The following is a 15308-nucleotide window of genomic DNA, read 5'->3' on the forward strand; positions in this document are numbered from 1 at the left end:
TTTTTTTTTATTAAAGAATTATTTCTTTGTTAGACTGTATTCGCAAATAATTTCGTGCGTTGCTTTTTGTAACTGTCACTTTAAAAGTACTGTTTGCGAAAAATCTTTAGCATTAGAAATCAACGATTTATATTGTTGCCTCGATATAAGTAGTCATTCTTATTTTGATTGCATTGTATTTAATTGATTAATGTGGACTATTGAGATTGTGTAACATTTAAGCCGATCCAGACTCGGTTCGTAGGATAGAGTGAGTGTTTGTTCCTCTATTAAAGAGGATAAAAACAAATTTTCTATAAAGAGGTCGTCCTTGCTAAAAATTGTAAGGTTAACTTGTCAATTCTTTTTAGTAAATATTGGGATGCGCGTAAATACCGTATTCACTTTGAAGAAGACATCGGGATGAAATAGAAATAGGTAACTAACCTAACTGTCAGAAATGACAAACACATTACAAGTAAGTTCAATAAATACCCGTTTAATTACGGTAATACGAGTATATTTTTTGCAAATTAGATTTTCATGTAATACATATTCTTTTCGGCAAGCAATAACCACAATATTTGATAGACAATTCTTAGTGAAGGCGACCTCTTAAAACGGTTTCTTTGTGACTTGCTAAGATCATCTGTATGCTAAGAGACAAAGAAAAATCAACGATTGAGAAAATGTAAACGAAAGATTAAAAAAAAAAAGATGTTAGAATATATTATCGAAGGTCTCAAATTTAAAGTTTTAAATGACACATTCGGACTATTCCCAGTAGTTTGATTATAAAGTGTAATATTTTTAATGTATTATTAATATTGTATTGGTGTATAATGATACCTGGCTTGCATTTCTTGGATGTATACGTCCAAGCTCCTGTGTTCATCGATTAGAAATAGGGTATTAAACGAATGTACCTAGTTGTTAAACTGTAGCAATTTTCAGAAATCAGGCCATTTGCTATTTCACTATGATAATTGTCATAATGGATCGAACCAGTTCTATATTCGTGTACCGATAACGGAGAACAAAATGTTTGTAAAGTAAATGTAGTTAAACATTACTAGCTATATACATATAGTCTTGTCTTTATTCAAGTGCGTCCTATTTTTTTTAAACAAATTAACGTTTTGAAGTTTATTATTAACTAAATACGAGTTTTTGTACAATAAAATATAAGTTGTTCTAATGTTTAGATAGTATAATTTTAATTTTATAAGACTGTTCATATGTTATTATAATTTATTACTAAAACTCGAATATATCACTACTTATCATTCCACCGACTTAAGTATTTAACGATACCAGATGCATTTTAAGTATTATTTTCTGTCATAAAATTTTTATTAATATAGATCTCAGAGCTTTAACAAAATTGTCACTGACTTAATTTCTATAGTATTTTGTATAGTTGAACTGAATTTGTACAATATAAATTTTAAGATGGGACTTGGCCCATCTTTAGAACAATACTTGTTTAATATCAATAAGATTTTTCATATTAATTACTTTCTTTTATAATTATTCATGTCGGAATTGATAAATATAATTCCTTTAAGTATTATTACTACGGTATTTGCTTGAGTTTTTATTGTCACATTATATTTGCACATTTTCTATACAAATTATAAAGAATTACACGAAAATAAAAAAGATATTTGAAATTGTTGTTTCATTCATTCATAGCGTTGATTCCTATCTTCAGTTGTTATAATTTTTATTTAATTTTTATCAATTTAATAAGTCTTTGACCTTCTTTCCTCTCACATAGACTTGCACTATGTTTCTGTCATCACCTAAATATACAAATCTCTGCAACAAAGATACTGCGTGCTCTGCTGCACTCTCCGTCGACTCGTACTCGTCTATCTGGCTCCCATTTACGTACACATCAATTAGAAGGGCGTCGAATTCTTTGCCGACGTCAAAATTGCCAATTTTGTCGTCTAATTTCAATGCTGCAAAAAGCGTACTTTATTATTAACGAAATTGAATGACGGGCCGTTTTATAATTAGATATATACCTACTAGTACTGTTAAAATACATACAAAAATACAGCGTAATTTAAAACTTTTTTGTATAGTTAGCTAATGTTTTTTTTATAAAATACCTATCAAAACAGACGTCACAACATTGAAGAACTTGTAATATATATTGTACATATTTTTTAGATTGTAATAGACAAGACCAAGCAAGCAGGAACAAACATGGTTTATCTAATGTTGCCGTAGAGTTTATGGATTTTTAGTTTTACATTTGTAAATAAATAAATAAATTTGCATTGCTGATTCCTGTGAAACATTCACGGTTTTTTTTTAAATTCCATGTTGTAAAAAAAAAAAACCACGAATTTATTCCGTAGCTTGAGTATTGGCAGGAGGAATATATGCTTGTGACACTTAGAATCATGAAAATATGTATAATGATCATATTGGACAGAGAAAAGTTTCTAGTAATAGTATCTCCTATTGTAATTGGTCTAATATTACCTCTAGCTCCCCCCATAGTCGCCAAATAGAAGGCCTCCTTCCAACTGATGCTGTAATCGTTGTTCCCGTTTAGCTCTAAATGGGTCGACACATCCATTGCTCTCCGCATTGCATCTATTATTGATGCATTATCGCCGCCCGATACATCTAAAAATGTATGTATTTATAAGTAACAGAACAGTCATTCGCTGTGTGGTCCCCTAAAGCTTAACTGCGGTTGCTAACGTGTTAGGACGGAGGCCTATGTTTAGAAGTGGACAGTTAAAGACTGTCATTATCATTAAAATAATCATATCAATAGAATGGCGCATCCGCCTATACAAACAGTGTACAATAACGAGGCACCAGTGCAGGATGAAACATTGGGGTCGATACTGTGATGCAATATCTTTAAAATAAAAATTTCATTTTGCTATCACAGCGAAATAGTATAGTTGACTACAATAAGGAGATCCTCCTTCTTGTAGTCAACTATAGGTACCAATCGTCTAATCTTCAGATTAGGTTAGATTCCTGTGTTATGAGGGACCAGGCGATGAACATCTGGGGGTACTTTCCAGAACAACCAGACTTGAGCAAATTTAGAAAACTTCGTTTCCTAAATTGGTCCGACCGGAAATAGAACCGGGGATCTTATTTACGCAAAGCAACAACAGAATAGGCAAGTAAATAAATATGCAAAAGGATACCTGTTCCCAGTCCGACTGTAAGGTTGTTATCTAAGTATTTTCTTACTGGACAGAGTCCAGATTTGAGTCGGGTATTAGAAGCTGGACAGTGCGCTATTGACACACCCTTATGAGCTAATAACCGTATTTCTTCATCAGACAGATGTATTGCATGGGCCATGATGCACTGTTAAAGATAATTGAATTGTTTACATAAATTTTATTAAATTTTTATACCACTGAGGTGGCAAACAAGCATATGGCCCACCTGATGGTAAGCGGTTATCGTAACTTATGAAAGCCTGCAATAACAGGGACATTACGTGTGCATTGCCGGCCCTGAAGAAACAAGCATAAAGAGTCCTTTTTTAGATTTTATTAGATTTTGGAAAAACCTCAGCATTTTATAACCTGAACGTTCGTGGGATTAAACATATTTGAAACCGCGATGTACGCATCCACCTAAGTTCTAAGGTATGGGGGTGAACTTTGAAGATGGCAAGCCATACCATGGTAGAAGATGATATGAAATATTCTTTGAAAATAAATAATTAATCCTCCGATTAATGTTTGTATGAAAAAAATGTAACTGTCCAACAGTTATTTTTTATTTTTTTAAAAGCAGCTATTTTTCGTATTTTATACCTATTTCCTCCATCCCCTAGCAGTCTAAAGACAGATATATTTTTCTTTGCGGTATTTTTGGGGTAATTTTTAATAAGTAAATAGAGTAAAATTTTTAATGAGTAGGCTCATGAGATGCAATAAGATGTCGGACATTGCTGTCTAGTTCCATCTCATGTACGCAGTAGAGATAACGTATTTATTGACAGGTTCATTTAACATTTGCCTGGGAGAACTTTTAGTACTTACATACTGTGTGTGGACTTACTCTTTCATTTAGAATTTGACACTTGTTATAAACACCTGAATATGTTTTACAATCCGAATTCATTTTTAAAACGTAGTCCACTTCGTCGCGGTTTTCTGATAGGTGACTCTGCAAGTATAATTTTTTTTTGTTAAAATTTAGAACGTAATTATCTACATAGACAAAGAATAAACGTGAAGAAATTTGGTGAAGAAACAAATAAACGTTTATGTCCAGGATTTTCTATCGTCGACGTTATTAACGTAAGAATTATATAACATATACAACCAATAAAGAAAACTAAATAAAACCACCTGTATATTTTATTTTACAAAGGTTAGTTTTTAGTAGATAGTACCTATTTATAAATTAGGTATTATATTTTAGTTGAAGGTCATCAAAGACATCTGAGTCGTGATATTCGTGACATCGTAAATTCGTAACTTTTAGAGGTGTCATTGTCTAAACTTATCTCTACAATTTAATTTTTTATTTGGTAGTTAAAAAGTATGTTTTAGATAGCGTAGTTTTGACAAATCTATTATCTAATGCTGGTTATTGGAATAAATATTTATCTGATATATTGTAAACTAAATTTGAATAATAGAGATAGTGTGTTAACTCTAAAGATAATAAGCTTGAGTAGAGTTCACCTAAATTGTTCTGTCGATCACACTAACCTGAATTCTGCACTGATATTTCTGTGATATATTTGCTAATGCTGTTAATAATTCTTTATCACAGCTGACTGCGAATCTTGGAGTTACAACGGGTTGCACCAACTCGTTCTGAAAAGAATTAATGCCATTTATATTTTGAGTTATTAATGTAATATATATGCAATATTTTGCATGTATAATATGTATCATGTGAAAGCATACGTTCCATTTTCAATAAAATTTTACTTATGCATAGATAAGGCGACATATACTTTGATATCAAAGTGTCTCTTCAAAGATGCACGAAATATTGATGAAATAAATTACTGACTTCAATTTTGAGTAAGTTATGGAATACAAACAGTAGTAAAAGTAAAATATTGCAACAGGGTCGTAGTTAGACCTACATATATTTATGGTAGGGCAAAAGAATTTTCTGGTAGAGAAGAAGTCATAATTAATTGATTTCGAAAATACCGAAACTGTCTAATTTTAAGGTATTGGGCCTTTCATTGGGCCTTATAATGTAGGGCATGGCCCTTCAATGACTCCCCCCCCCCCTTGATTACGGCCATGCATTGCAAGTAATTGTTTCATTATAGGAAATAATTAGTTTGTAAACACCGATTAAGCAGTAGATACCTATTTGTTTTTACCTTATATTTGAATACTTCTTGGATGAATTTTTCAACTTCTTCTATTTCTTTCTCAGTATTATTGTAATATCCGGTATCATTTTTGACATTCATGCTTACTTTGCCTATCAGTGCCCTCTGGTTGCGCTTTATAGCAGTTTTTACTAATTCCAGAGTGCCCTCCAAGTGCAGTGATCCGAAATAACAGGCCGTTGTGGTACCGTTCGTTAAAAGTCTTTGCTGAAAAAGGCATGAGTGTAGAATTTTCACGAATTATGACATATTTGCTATGTATAATCCGCCAATGTAAATGTATACTAGTTTGTTATATTAGACCTACAGCACCTGATACCTATTAAACTCTGCTGGTTATTTAAAGCAAATCCTATTATGATTCATGTACAGGTTTTAACCCTAAAAATACGGTGGCTGTGATCTTGGTCATCATTAAAGGCCTTTAAATATACATTTATCTACTACTAATCAAAGCTACAAATCAGTTTATAAGTCCCTATTTAATGTATAAATTGGTTAATGGCAACTTTGGAACAAAAGATTTTTTTTATAAAAGTGCTCAATAGGACTATTGGGGGGAAAGGGATTGTTAGTAATGGAGACTAAAAATCCCATTGCTAGCAATATACCCAACCAGGTCGACCTCCTCGCGGTTCCCTCTGGAAACTATCATGGTTAATTCCTAATGAATTCATCATGATGGGCTAACTGGCCTGTTTTCATTCTCATCGATCACCCTTCACTGGTGCTCCGCCAGCGTATCCCGTTAGCGCAAGCGGGGTTACTATACCATTTTCATCCATCAAAAAAAAAACAGTATATAAATCCCTATTTATAATATATGAATAAATTGGCTAATGGCAACTGGAATAAAATATTTTTTTATAAAAGGTATATGCTCAATAAGTGACTATTTGTTCTTCTAAATAAAATTCATTTATTAGTTCTACTACAATAGATACTCTATACTATGATAAAGTTTGGGATAGGCATATGATTATGACTTTGCAATTATGATTAAAAAATTTCAAAGGGGATGGAGCTTGAATCCGTATCTTCTATGTCTACAGTTTCTTTTGTATATAGTTTATAGAGTTCATAAATTACAATATCGTGGCTATGATAAGCAGTTATGCGGACGAGATAGACTTTGAGAGTAGTTTTAGCTTCGACTTTTAGTCCCTTGTAACCCTTATATACAAATCTTCAAGTATTTCTTTGGCCAACAAAGTTTCATGAGAACGCAATGTCCATTATTTGCATATACTTACAACCACAGTGTCGTAAACTTTTGCTGCGAACTCCAAATTGCTGTAGCGTTTCTCTAAAGGGAATGTGTACTTTGATAGCCATTCTAACAGTGCACGATCTAATCCGAGACCTATATTGGGGAATTGTGGGGCATGTGTGTGACAATCTACAAAACCCGGTATGAGGAACTGGTCATTCTTCAATTTAATTATGTTGTAGTCAGAAAATGTTCCCGCATTATTCATGGCTTCAAATTCAGCAATGGATCCTTGCCGGGTAATCTGAAAAATATCGGCAAATATCCATAGAAATGTGCTAGAATGGTGATTATAATTAAAATATATTTATTTCAATTCGATGGCACCAATGCACATACTAATAAAAAAAAAAAATCTAATATAAATACTTAATTAAATACACTTTCGTTCGCTCTCTTTTAAATGTGAAATTTTTAGGTATTGCATATAATCTAAAATTAGTTTTACGAGTCTAAATCTATAAGTTTTAATACAAATTGTCAAATCTGTATTTATTAATTACTATATAGGTTCATTTGTGAAAGACATACCAATTATATTTTCAATGAAAAACGTAGGTAGTTAAAGTTTAATTTGCTGTAAATCACATGTTAGAAACTTTGGATAACCCTTAAATTTATAACAGTTATTAAAGAATAAAAATTCTATATTGTTCATACCTATACCTACAATATTAAAAATATTAACCTGCTTAAAGATGTCTAGAATTTATTTGAATAAAATAAGACAAAAAAGTGTACCTTTCCATGTTCGACAGCCAAGAATCCAGTAAATATTGATAGATCTTTTAGAGATTTTGAGGAGGCTAGTAAACCAACAAACACAAGTTTCTCTTGAACCATTTTCTGACTTCTAATAATTATATCAACGTATACTGATATCTTATCAAAACAACGTGCTTGATCCGCGGTGACAAGAGCGTACTGAACTCTTGCGTTAATATTGTTTGTAGTGAGGAAAAGGGATAAAACATCTCTGACATTGTCTAGAGTTGTAAACCGGTAGGTACTATACTTACATATTTGTGGAGTTCAATTAAGAACAAGAATGGAATTTTATTATTTTCATATAGGTATATATATATTAGTTTAATTTTTTTTAATGACACTATTCGTAACTTTCTGCTACCCATAGGCATTTTTTTTTCCAATAAAAGCAGCTTTATCTAGTTTTTCGTTTATTGAAAACTGTTAAAACAAGTAGATGTCGCTGTACATAAAATTAATACTTCTTGTGAAACTTACGCCATATTGATTATGCGAAAAAGCTTTTATTCACTAATATAATAAAATTGTATGATTATATGTTTTCTGTGCATGGGAGATATTTAAGTATGTATAGCTACTTAATATTTATCGCATCAATTACTTGGTGATCGATAATAGTTAGTGTGTTTTTAATAGATATTTATTATTTGGCTTAGATTATATTTTTAGATTATATATTTTTTTTAATTTAAGGTAATGATATTTTTTTATTAAGAACTGTGTCTCGTCGTATTTATTTTGTATAGTAGTTGATGCCACGAAGCTTTTGCTTGTTCGACGCCCGATTGCCAACTCATAAAGCAGTTAGCGTGAGCATTTTGTACCCAGAACCGTGAGTTGGAAGTTGCTGCACGTGCCAAAGCTTGCTCCAAACGATTGTGAGTTTTTGACGCTTCTTCTAATGCCTGTAATTTTTAAAATATTAATTTTATTACGTTAACTGTCGACAGTATTAACAACGTCTAATTATATTTAACATTTTAAATCTAACTTGACTGAACGCTGTATTGGCTGCAGTATGATGTCCAGATAAATACAAGGAGTTGGCTTTTAATAATATCCAACGAGGATATATGGTGCGCATGAGACGTGCGTCTTTCTCAAGTCTTGTTAGTTCCCTGTCAGCTATAGATCGCAGCTCCATTAGATCAACTACCTGTAACAAATAATATAAATATAAAAAAGATATATTTCATACGATATTATATTTGGATTTCTAAATCAAAAGCTTACTTTTTTGAGATCATTCACTTTTCTTGCTAAACTTTCTAACATTCCTTCAGCAAGTCTCATGGCACTCAAGAGGGTTGTTAGTGAACTATCGTCATTTTCACGTGCCGTCCAGCTAAGGGCTTCTGATTCAAATCGTTTCGCTTTTCTATCAACATCAGCCCGAAGCCAATAAGTCCACAAATCAACGATAAGTCGTCGACGACTAGGACCGTCAGACACTTTGTTTAAAGCATATTCGGCAAAACGACTGATTTCATGCGGTGGTTCTAATTGAAATCCTGCATCTAATATCATGTCCATACAAAGAGCATAATACCAAGTTTCAAAATCAAGTGACATTCTATTTTGACCTATTCGAAGTGTTATCTGGAGAACGTCAACAGCTTCTTCTATACGACATCTTGCCAGTAAAATATAGAATAGGTCCGGTATAATATCTAAAGATACACTGTCAGCTTGAAGAAATCGGCTTATTGTTATTGACCGAAAACCCGAACGAATAGCAGCCACAAGTTTACCCTGAAACATGCGTGCGCGAAAAGTAGACAAAAAGAGTTTGCCAACCGCGCAAAGTTCATGTGCTTGAATTGGTCGCGACAACTCTCTCAATATCAAACTGGCCAATCTTTCGATTTCCAAAGTTGACTCTGGAGTCCCACGATCCAATTCCACTTGTATAGCATTACTGAATGTGTCACACATATCTATGACATTACATTCAACTTCCTGCACTAAGTCAAGCGCGCGAAATGCACATATTCTTGACAATTTTTCGTCCTCCAATGCCGAATATAATAGAGTTGCAACATTTAAACAGAATACGGAATCTGACTTTAAAACCATTTTATGAGTGCGGTGTTTTCGACGTTTGAATTTGAATGATCTGAATAAATGCCTTATTTTAAAAAATTCTGATATATTAAGTAAGTTTAATTGATATATCCTAGTAGCACGCTCCATTTCTAATTTTGCAGCTGATAATTTACCATTTAGTAAATGTATTGCAGATTTCAAGGAAAATATTTTTCCCAAAAAAATACGTTTATCGAATTTCTTCAAATAGAGCGGATCTGGTCCTTCTTTTTTTAAACATAACTCCTCTGCTTCTTCTAGCTTTGGCAGAGCGACGTCAACATTGTTATTTAGTAAATTTAAATAAGCAAATTTTATCATAAATTCAATTGCTTTTATTCTCATTTCAGCTTTTTGTGCATGATAGATGAGTTGTTCACAGTTTACTATATTTAATTCTCCACAAGCACATTTATTAAAATTTGTTCGAGACACACCCTTTTCAATTTTTATGCAAAATGATTTTTTATTTTTATCTATATTGTTAATATGTATTTCATCTTGACTGTCCGTAACTCCAAGACTCTGCCATTCACTTATAGTACTAGCTTCTGTCACAGCTCGTAACATATCGAATATTTTGTAACGTTGTTCATCCTCGGAACTTATTTTTTTAAAATGAAGTTCAGGCATAATTACTCTCTTAGTTGATCTCCTACCGATATCGGTATCGACATCGCATTTTGTTTTCAATATAGATGTGTATGGTGAGGTTCGATTTTGTGAGTTTAAACTATGCACTGAACTACAGTTATTTTTGATGTCACTGGTGGCTAGTGCTGTTTCATGTTTTTTCGATTTATTTGATGACTCTGATTTTGATACTTTTAAGTCAATTACTTCTTCAATAGTGTTATTTTCAGTTATACTAATTGTTTCCACTTCCCATTCTTCTTCATCATCTATTATGTTACTGTCATCTCTTTCGTATGTAATATTTGGTTGAAAGTTCATAATAGATTGCACTATCATAAGTTTGCCACCACAATCTAGGCATTTTTGTATGCTATTTTCTAAATAACTTACTATACGGGAGTGAAATTCTTTTTTCTGGTTCATAGGAAGCAATTCATAACATGTTTTTCTAGAATTCTTGTTTCTAAATTTCATAACTTTACAAAACGCATATTTTGGTAGATTTTCATTATCTTCTGGATCATAATCAAAAGGACACTGGCATATTAGATTGTAATTTATGGAGTTATTGGATAATATATTTGATGAATATTTTCTATTCCATTTTGTCATCTGAATATTTGCACATGACAAAATTCTCATTGCAAAGAGTCTTTTAATAGCTTTTGCAGTTGTAATAGTATTGTTTTCGTACATGATATTTTCTAAGAGGTCTCTTGATAATATGTTTCCAATAACTGAAGCAATTTTCAAAAGAAGCTGTTGATACGGAGTTAACGAATCTATTTGAATCATTATTAGAGCATCTATATTTTGTACATTTATATTTGTTTTTAACTCTTCCTTTTTTGTAACTATACAAACTGATATTTCATCTGTGCAGTCTTTTTCAATTAATTGATCAAGAGTTGGTTGATCTTTTGCATCGAGAGCCTGAGGATGTAATAAAGTTGACTCTGGAAACTGTAAATCTTCGTTTGTCCAATTTTCAATTTCATTATTTGGAATTTTCTTTATTTCTAAAGCACCACTTGAAAATAGATGTACAATGAAACTTTCAATAAGACCAGGAGATCCATTGCATTTTGTTCTCAGTGTATTACATAAATCGCTTGGTACTGCATCCACGTCCAAAATTTGACAGGCTAATGCAGGTATCCAAGTAGAAGTTAACGGAGCAAGGAAAATTTTTCTTATATTATCATTAATAAAAACACTATAAAGCCAATTATGAACAGAACTAAATTTACCACGTGTGACTGATAATACGGTAAATATTTTCATTGCACTGAGCATGATAGATATAAATTCCCAGGAGGATGAATCTAAATTTTGCAAGTCATTCAAGAATATGACATGCGTTTCTAATATAGACTTTATTAATTTTGTAAAAATCTTTTTTGCCTTTTCTTTTCTTTTGTTCTCATCTTGAGAATAAATTCCTTCAGGATATGCGAAACGTACTTTGATGATATTATTTAAATAGCATAGATCTTCGTGGTATACTTTTAATAATTGTACAATTTTTTCTTCTTTTATAAAACCTGTTATAGGTTCTTTCAATCCTAAAATTTGATCAATGATTTGACTAAGAGCTAAGTATGGGGTAGCAGAATGTATTGATGTAAGATTTATATAACATACTCTATATCCACTATTTTTTGAGTAGCGAGCCATCCATTCTAATATTCTTGACTTCCCTATACGTGATTCACCTACTAATAGAAGAGCGTCGAAATCTTTACATGATAAGTGAGAATTATCAAGCCAATTTTGAAAATATTTCATTTCGTCAGTTCTATTTAACAATGGCGGTATCATTGGTATATCATATAACTCCTTTACTCTGATATCCTCCGTATATTCATAAATTTTACCAGGTTTCATTATTCCTTTAAGTTCTATTTTTGGTTGTAAAGTAAAACCGTTTGTAGACATTTTACTTTTGATATATGTGTTTTCATCGCAAGTGATTTTATTACGAAATCCACACATTAGTCTGGCAGCTTTGTTGACTACGGCACCAATGACAGTGAATTCTCTCCGTAAGGGATGTCCAACGACACCGCAGTATACTTGTCCTGTTGTTACACCTATAGAGACTTCTATTACCCCATCTAGGGCTGACACTGATTTTTTTATACTGTAGGCACATTTAAGTGCCGCCTGAGCTTCTGATTCATGTTTAAAGCCACGTAATCCAAATATTACCAAAATCATAATATCCTTATCAAAAAGTATTATTTTGTTAACACACCCCATAGACTTATAAACAATTTCACAAGTGATTTTATATGCGTTATTAACAATTGTTATTAATTGTGGGAAGGAACATTCTTTAGGCTTCAAAGTTATAAATAAAATGGAAACTTGTCTCATCTCTGTCAAATATTCAAGTGGTTGATGGGCATCTATTTGAGTAAGAATAGGTCTTATCATGAATTTACGTATATCGGAGCCAATATTTTTTTTTTCAGCTATTAAAATAGATTTACGTAGACTTATTGTTTCGTTTCGTTTTTGAATGTCTATAGCATTTAGAGATTTCGATGAATCCCAAAAAAAATCGGGCAGATTCTCTATAGCAGTGTATGGTTTTTTAATTTGTCTTATTAAGGGTCCGAAGCCTACAAAAGGTTTGGTTACGTCTTTTTCATGTGGATCATACAGAATTGATTTTATTGTGACATGGCCATCTTTGTGGATCATATGATCATAGTTTCTTGAATAACAGTGTCCCCAAGCAGTAGGTGTTAACTTCACCTCTCCAGAAGAACAGACGCTTTCAGCTAATTTAGCTTCAATAACTGGTAATCCGAAAATAATATAGTTCATGTCTAGTCCACTACCAATAGGGGAAAATATTAGATTTCCGGCTGAAATAGCTAATTTTACCTTTAAATTTACTTTGACATCTGTTTCATAAGATCCATAAAAATGTTGTATAATTAAGGCACAAGCTATTACTGTATGAATGGTATGGCATAGAAAGGTACGTTTGTCTGTCTTCCAAAGAGCCAGAAATGCATCTCCAGCAAACTTGAGAATGTCACCCCCATGACTGTAAATAAGTTCAATAAGAGATCCGAGGTAGGTATTGAGAGTGACTGTAAGACGATAGGTGCCACCTTTACCAATATTGCTGTATCGTTCTGATAGTGCGGTGTAGCCAGAGACATCTGCCATTAGTAGCACACCAACAAATCGTTTAGGATTTGATGGGTCGAATCTGGAATTGTAAAATAAAAATTAACATTTGAAGAATAATATTATGATAAAGACAGCGTCTTTATACATGACAACATTAAGACTACTCTAACATTCGACTTATTTATTTTTGTAGAAATAAAAAATATCCTACTAATATAGACGTGGTATGTAATTATAGTAGACCTACTGACTGACTGGCGATGTAATCATGAAATCGAGACCAAAAATAATTACCCAGATGTGCGTGTTTTGTAAATGTTTACATGTGACAGCTCGAAATTTAAATGAAACTGAAGTAAATAGTAAAAATTCATGCACTTGTAACATTTTTAATTTCAATTCGTTGACATTCAGAAGTTTATTTGGGTTAAATTATATGTGTTTTTCTATCAATTTTTGTACAAAACAGTCGAGGTATAACTAACTATATTCATTTAAAACTAAATTAATTTCAAAACGTAGAAATAATTAAAACTAATGATATCTGCGTTTCTGATTGGTTCTGTGTTAGGTAGGTACTTTTCATAACTTGAGAATTCATGTAAGTGGAAGGAAGAGCTTTTAAGTAAACAGATCACAGTTGCTAATTATTTTGTGTTTACATTGTAGATCTAAATATTTATCTTTATATAAGCAATCAAAAGTAACTACAACTAGTAATCTTTTGATCATCAATAAACTACGTCTATTTATTACTTATCCATTATTATTATTTCATCGGGCACTAGTGTTGACAGTATAAGAGTCTGTTTCTTTGTGAGTTGCACTTCTACATCTTGATCTGACTTGTTTGGACATACACTTTTACGGTCGAAGAACTCTTCTACCCAGTCTTTGATTTCGTTGTATTCTGGTTCCTCATCTTCTGTATCTTCTTCGACACAGTTCGTGTTTATATATGATATTCTTTTTCCATAATGACGCCATTTCTCTGTGTTTAATACAACATTCATGGAATTCCTACGGGATCGGCCGCGAGTCTTTCGAAAACTCATTTTTCTTTTTTTCTATTGACTTTTACATGAATTTTGTTTATTTGTCCAAATATATATGTCAAAATTAACCTTCGGAAAAAATCTGTATGGTTCCGATAAAAATATATATGTATATTTGTTAGTTATGCCAAAGAGCACAGTTGTGATTGTATTTTAGGATGAGGTTTATTATTGCAAATGATTTGCGTTTACAAATGTTGTCGTAATTTTACAAGGTGGGCTTAAAAATAAAACGATATTATTAATTACGTTTTCAATGCAGTTACTAATATCAAAATCACAATGTTATTTTTTCATGGATTAAGAATAATAGCCGTGATTCGGTTTTTTTTCTGTTCATAATAATAAAAAATCTATAGAATTATTGAACTTTAGAATCAGACCGACAGTAGTGAAACGTGGGAGGAAGTTGGTCTCGGTCCTTCAGAAGCAGGCCTCCCAAGGAAAAACCCCAAAGGAAGGAGAAACTAGCCAGGCGTCTCAGCTCAAGGCGAATGGGTGCCCTCGTCCGAGTAAGCTCAGGTTACCCCGCTCGGCTGTGGTAGTCATGTCGCTCCAACCGGATGCAGAGGTGAAGGGCCTGACTTACGCTGGGGCACGGAGGAGGCGAAGGAGGCCGGTTCGTGATTGCGGCCTTTTGCCTCCACCAGGAGAATTTAAACCACTGCAAGCGCGCTCAAGATTTAATAATGTAGAGCGCAGTGGAGTGGCAGGTTGACACTCTTGTTGCCGCTGAACCATACCAAGTTCCTCGTTGTGACATATGGTTTGGCGACCCCGATGGCCTTGTCGCTATCACTGGGCCGAGGGTCGGTCCACACTGGACGCTTTTTTGCACGTCAAGAGCCCCTCGGAGGAGGTGCTAGAGACCCACTGCTAAAAATAGATAGCAACAAGAAGCGAAGAGCTGTCTAAGGGTAAAAAACCCTGCTGTAATCATAATGTAATATTTGTTTAGTGTAACCCGACAATGTAAACGTATTAGTTATTTACACGAGAC

The 15308-nt window shown here is 32.8% G+C and overlaps 2 protein-coding genes across 2 annotated transcripts; both read right to left on the reverse strand.

Annotated features, from left to right (window-relative positions):
- Positions 1–16: 16 nt before the first annotated feature.
- LOC113520344 (guanine deaminase) lies at positions 17–7558 on the reverse strand. Its single transcript, XM_052898190.1, has 8 exons — positions 7356–7558; positions 6598–6858; positions 5333–5551; positions 4698–4805; positions 4039–4146; positions 3168–3333; positions 2479–2625; positions 17–1946 (listed from the first exon to the last, which is right to left on the reverse strand). The coding sequence occupies exons 1-8, from the start codon at positions 7455–7457 to the stop codon at positions 1720–1722; spliced, it is 1338 nt and encodes a 445-aa protein (XP_052754150.1). The 5' UTR covers positions 7458–7558; the 3' UTR covers positions 17–1719.
- A 133-nt stretch (positions 7559–7691) lies between these two features.
- LOC113520433 (adenylate cyclase type 10-like) lies at positions 7692–14346 on the reverse strand. The gene is made up of 4 exons (XM_026905764.3): positions 14010–14346; positions 8616–13332; positions 8374–8538; positions 7692–8287 (listed from the first exon to the last, which is right to left on the reverse strand). Exons 1-4 carry the CDS (start codon positions 14306–14308, stop codon positions 8093–8095), a joined length of 5376 nt encoding a protein of 1791 aa, XP_026761565.2. The 5' UTR covers positions 14309–14346; the 3' UTR covers positions 7692–8092.
- Positions 14347–15308: the final 962 nt, after the last annotated feature.

The sequence above is a fragment of the Galleria mellonella genome, unplaced genomic scaffold, assembly GCF_026898425.1.
Source record: "Galleria mellonella isolate WM207_F2 unplaced genomic scaffold, CSIRO_AGI_GalMel_v1 utg40, whole genome shotgun sequence".
NCBI lineage: Eukaryota > Metazoa > Arthropoda > Insecta > Lepidoptera > Pyralidae > Galleria > Galleria mellonella.

Excerpts from the sequence above, each read along its gene's own strand:
- LOC113520433 (XM_026905764.3), bottom strand. The coding sequence starts at position 14,308 with ATGAGTTTTCGAAAGACTCGCGGCCGATCCCGTAGGAATTCCATGAAT. Across the intron at positions 13,333-14,009 it reads GAAATAATAATAATGGATAA|ATTCGACCCATCAAATCCTA; the intron begins GTAATAAATAGA and ends TTACAATTCCAG. Across the intron at positions 8,288-8,373 it reads CCAATACAGCGTTCAGTCAA|GCATTAGAAGAAGCGTCAAA; the intron begins GTTAGATTTAAA and ends TAAAAATTACAG.
- LOC113520344 (XM_052898190.1), bottom strand. The coding sequence starts at position 7,457 with ATGGTTCAAGAGAAACTTGTGTTTGTTGGTTTACTAGCCTCCTCAAAA. Across the intron at positions 3,334-4,038 it reads GTCAAATTCTAAATGAAAGA|TGCATCATGGCCCATGCAAT; the intron begins GTAAGTCCACAC and ends TATCTTTAACAG. Across the intron at positions 1,947-2,478 it reads GACTATGGGGGGAGCTAGAG|CATTGAAATTAGACGACAAA; the intron begins GTAATATTAGAC and ends CGCTTTTTGCAG.